The 4,772-nt window shown below is 43.2% G+C and overlaps 1 protein-coding gene across 1 annotated transcript; it reads right to left on the bottom strand.

Moving 5' to 3' along the window:
• Positions 1–2,928: 2,928 nt before the first annotated feature.
• On the bottom strand, positions 2,929–3,445 carry LOC111387781 (protein ISD11). Its single transcript, XM_023012368.1, has one exon. The coding sequence runs from the start codon at positions 3,419–3,421 to the stop codon at positions 3,149–3,151; it is 273 nt and encodes a 90-aa protein (XP_022868136.1). The 5' UTR covers positions 3,422–3,445; the 3' UTR covers positions 2,929–3,148.
• Positions 3,446–4,772: the final 1,327 nt, after the last annotated feature.

Raw genomic sequence — 4,772 nt, 5'->3', positions numbered from 1 at the left:
AAGATTTGTGAAGGTTTGTGATTTGTCTCCCATTTTAGAGAGAAGGGAGAGCGTTTTGGGCTAGAGAGAGAAAGTGCGGTTTAAGGTTTGGTTTTGGTTTAGGGTTTGGGGTTTAGGGATTTCGACCTTTCTGGAATCATTGGTGATGGTCCAAGACCCTGATTCAATGCGTAGGGTGGAGTTTTGAAAACATTGGGATTTGTGCCATCAACGTTTTCATATAAATCTGATTCTATTGCTTCCAAAACCATTATGGCTTGGAGTGCTGGGTGATTTTTAGTTGTTTGGGGTCGAAATCCATTGGGTAAAGTTGGTATGTCGGGTTCCCTTTCAGTGTCAGTTTCACTGTCTTCAAATGTGTGTTCATGCTAACATCTACTCCTGTAATAGTTCCATGAACAATAGTGCAGTTCTTGAGTTCAATTGAGACGGTCTCGTTGTTCAACTTCATCAAAAATCTGACGAGCTTCATGGTTGCTCGATGTGTGGAGTATGTACTAGCTAGGATTCCAAAAATTGAAAGTTGAAACTTGGTTTTGGTTTTGGTTTTGGTTTTGGGCCTAGGGTTTAGGGTTTAGGGTTTAGGGTTTTCGGCCCTTCTGGAATCATTGGTGATGGTCCCAGACTCTGATTCAATGCGTAGGGTGGAGTTTTGACAATATTTGGATTCGTGCCATTAACTTTTTCATATAAATCTGATTCTATTGCTTCGAAAACCATTGTGGCTTGAAGTGCTGGAAGATTTTAGGTTGTTCGGGGTTGAAATCCATCGGGTAAAGGTGGTATGTCGGGTGGTGGATCAAGATTTTTGAAGGTGTGTGATTTGTCTCCCATTCTAGAGAGAAGGGAGAGCGTTTTGGGCTAGAGAGAGAAAGTGCGGTTTATGGTTTGGTTTTAGTTTAGGGTTTAGGGTTTGGGGTTTGGGGTTTGGGGTTTAGGGATTTTGGCCCTTCTGGAATCATTGGTGATGGTCCCAGATACTGATTCAATGCATAGAGTGCAGCCTTGACAACATTGGGATTTGTGCCATCAACATTTTCATATAAATCTGATTCTATTACTTCCAAAACCACTGTAGCTTGAAGTGCCAGAAGATTTTGGGTTGTTTGGGGTTGAATCCACCGGGTAAAGGTGGTACGTCGGGTGGTGGATCAAGATTTTTGAAGGTTTGTGATTTGTCTCCCATTTTAGAGAGAAGGGAGAGCGTTTTGGGCTAGAGAGAGAAAGTGTGGTTTAGGGTTTGGTTTTGGTTTAGGGTTTAGGGTTTGGGGTTTGGGGTTTAGGGATCTCGGCACTTCTGGAATCATTGGTGATGGTCCCACATCCTGATTCAATGTGTAGAATGGAGTTTTGGTAACATTAGGATTCTTGCCAACAACATTTTCGTATAAATCTGATTCTATTGCTTCCAAAACCATAGTAGCTTGAAGTGCTGGAAGATTTTGGGTTGTTTGGGGTCGAAATCCACAGGGTAAAGGTTGTATGTCGGGTGGTGGATCAAGATTTTTGATGGTTTGTGATTTGTCTCCCATTTTAGAGAGAAGGGAGAGCGTTTTGGGCTTGAGAGAGAAAGTGCGGTTTAGGGTTTGGGGTTTAGGGATTACGGCCCTTCTGGAATCAATGGTGATGGTCCCAGACCCTGATTCAATGCGTAGAGTGGAGTTTTGACAACATTGGGATTCGTGCCATCAACTTTTTCATATAAATCTGATTCTATTGCTTCCAAAACCATTGTGGCTTGGAGTGCTGGAAGATTTTTGGTTGTTTGGGGTTGAAATCCACCGGGTAAAGGTGGTATGTCGGGTGGTGGATCAAGATTTTTGATGGTTTGTGATTTGTCTCCCATTTTAGAGAGAAGGGAGAGCGTTTTGGGCTAGAGAGAGAAAGTGCGGTTTAGGGTTTGGGGTTTGGGGTTTGGGGTTTAGGGATCTCGGCCCTTCTGGAATCATTGGTGATGGTCCCAGACCCTGATTCAATGCGTAGAGTGGAGTTTTGAAAACATTGGGATTCGTGCCATCAACTTTTTCATATAAATCTGATTCTATTGCTTCCAAAACCATTTTGGCTTGGACTGCTGGAAGATTTTTGGTTGTTTGGGGTTGAAATCCATCGGATAAAGGTGGTATGTTGGGTGGTGGATCGAGATTTTTGAAGGTTTGTGATTTGTCTCCCATTTCAGAGAGAAGGGAGAGCATTTTGGGCTAGAGAGAGAAAGTGCAGTTTAGGGTTTGGTATTGGTTTAGGGTTTTTGGCCCTTCTGGAATCATTGGTGATGGTCCCAGGCCCTGATTCAATGCGTAGAGTGGAGTTTTGACAACATTGGGATTCGTGCCATCAACTTTTTCATATAAATCTGTTTCTATTGCTTCCAAAACCATTGTGGCTTGGAGTGCTGGAATATTTTTACTTGTTCAGGGTTGAAATCCACTGGGTAAAGGTGGTATGTCGGGAGGTGGATCAAGATTTTTGAAGGTTTGTGATTTGTCTCCCATTCTAGAGAGAAGGGAGAGCGTTTTGGGCTAGAGAGAGAAAGTGCGATTTAGGTTTGGTTTTGGCTTTTGTTTAGGGTTTGGGGTTTGGGGTTTAGGGATTTCGGCCCTTCTGGAATCATTGGTGATGGTCCCAGACCCTGATTCAATGTGTAGAGTGGAGTTTTGACAACTTTGGGATTCGTGTCATCAACATTTTCATATAAATCTGATTCTATTGCTTCCAAAACCACTGTAGCTTGAAGTGTCGGAAGATTTTGGGTTGTTTGGGGTTGAAATCCACCGGGTAAAGGTGGTATGTCGGATGGTGGATCAAGATTTTTGAAGGTTTGTGATTTGTCTCCCATTTTAGAGAGAAGGGAGAGCGTTTTGGGCTAGAGAGAGAAAGTGCGGTTTAGGGTTTGGTTTTGGTTTAGGGTTTTTTTTTTTAAAACCCAGAACCAGCTCTAATAAAATTATTTCTGAAATCAGCAAGCAGAATAATTCATTACATGTTTATGTATTCTCATGAAAAAGCCGTTGTATTTCAATCTATCCAATACATTATAAATTTCGTTCACCTGTCTTCTCAAGGTAAAGATGCTACTCCTCAATTTCTTCATGTCGCCCGGTTCTTTCACCAATTCCCTGCTTTGAATGAAATTTATGAAATTAATGATTCACGGGTGATTGATTTCCATGACGCTCGTCACCCTAGGCGCGTAAAGTGAGTAGACGACGGCCTGTCGCTTAGCCACGCCGAGATGTGACTTTCCATCGGTGAAGGCTGCGACCGTCGCCGACGGGTCCGAGAGGTGATAATTGTGGCGGAAGGCATCGATTGTGCGGCGCTTGACATACTTCCTCATGTTATAGTCTGTGTATTCACGCGCCGTCCTGAGAAATGACCGGAAGAGTGAGAGGACCTCGCTCCGAGAGGGCAGCAACGCCATCTTTTCGTCTTTTCAATTTTCACTCCCTCTTGGTTTTGGTTTAGGGTTTAGGGTTTGGGGTTTATGGCTTAGGGTTTAGGGACTTTAGGGTTTAGGGTTTAGGGTTTAGGTTTGGTTTTGGTTTTTGTTTAGGGTTTGGGGTTTGGGGTTTAGGGTTTAGGGATTTCGGCCCTACTGGAATCATTGGTGATGGTCCCAGACCCTGATTCAATGCGTAGGGTAGAGTTTTGACAACATTAGGATTTGTGTCATCGACATTTTCATATAAATCTGATTCTATTACTTCCAAAACCATTGTAGCTTGAAGTGCCGGAAGATTTTGGGTTGTTTGGGGTTGAATCCACCGGGTAAAGGTGGTATGTCGGATGGTGGATCAAGATTTTTGAAGGTTTGTGATTTGTCTCCCATTTTAGAGAGAAGGGAGAGCGTTTTGGGCTAGAGAGAGAAAGTGCGGTTTAGGGTTTGGTTTTGGTTTAGGGTTTTGGGTTTAGGGTTTATGGCTTAGGGTTTAGGGACTTCGGCCCTTCTGGAAACATTGGTGATGGTCCCTGGCCCTGATTCAATGCGTAGAGTGGAGTTTGGACAACATTGGGATTCGTGCCAGAAACATTTTCATATAAATCTGATTCTGTTGCTTCCAAAACAATTGTAGCTTGAAGTGCTCGAAGATTTTGGGTTGTTTGGGGTTGAAATCCACCTGGTAAGTGTGGTATGTCGGGTGGTGGATCAAGATTTTTGAAGGATTGTGATTTGTCTCCCATTTTAGAGAGAAGGGAGAGTGTTTTGGGCTAGAGAGAGAAAGTACGATTTCGTGTTTGATTAGGGTTCAGGGTCTCGGGTTTAAGGTTTTTGGCCCTTCTGGAATCATTGGTGATGGTCCCAGACCCTGATTCAATGCGTAGAGTGGAGTATTGACAACATTGGGATTCGTGCCATCAACTTTTTCATATAAATCTGATTCTATTGCTTCCAAAATCATTGTGGCTTGGAGTGCTGGAAGATTTTTGGTCGTTGGGGGTTGAAATCCACCGGGTAAAGGTTGGATCGAGATTTTTGAAGGTTTGTGATTTGTCTCCCATTCTAGAGAGAAGGGAGAGCGTTTTGGGCTAGAGAGAGAAAGTGCGGTTTAGGGTTTGGTTTTGTTTTTGGGTTTGGGGTTTGGGGTTTAGGGATTTTGGCCCTTCTGGAATCATTGGTGATGGTCCCAGACCCTGATTCAATGCGTAGAGTGGAGTTTTGACAACATTGGGATTCGTGCCAACAACATTTTCATATAAATCTGATTCTATTGCTTCCAAAATCACTGTAGCTTGAAGTGCTGGAAGATTTTGGGTTGTTTGGGGTTGAAATC

Source organism: Olea europaea, unplaced genomic scaffold (assembly GCF_002742605.1).
Source record: "Olea europaea var. sylvestris unplaced genomic scaffold, O_europaea_v1 scaffold4242, whole genome shotgun sequence".
NCBI lineage: Eukaryota > Viridiplantae > Streptophyta > Magnoliopsida > Lamiales > Oleaceae > Olea > Olea europaea.
Note: the sequence above shows the minus strand (reverse complement) of the source record. Positions and strands in the feature narration are given on the sequence as shown.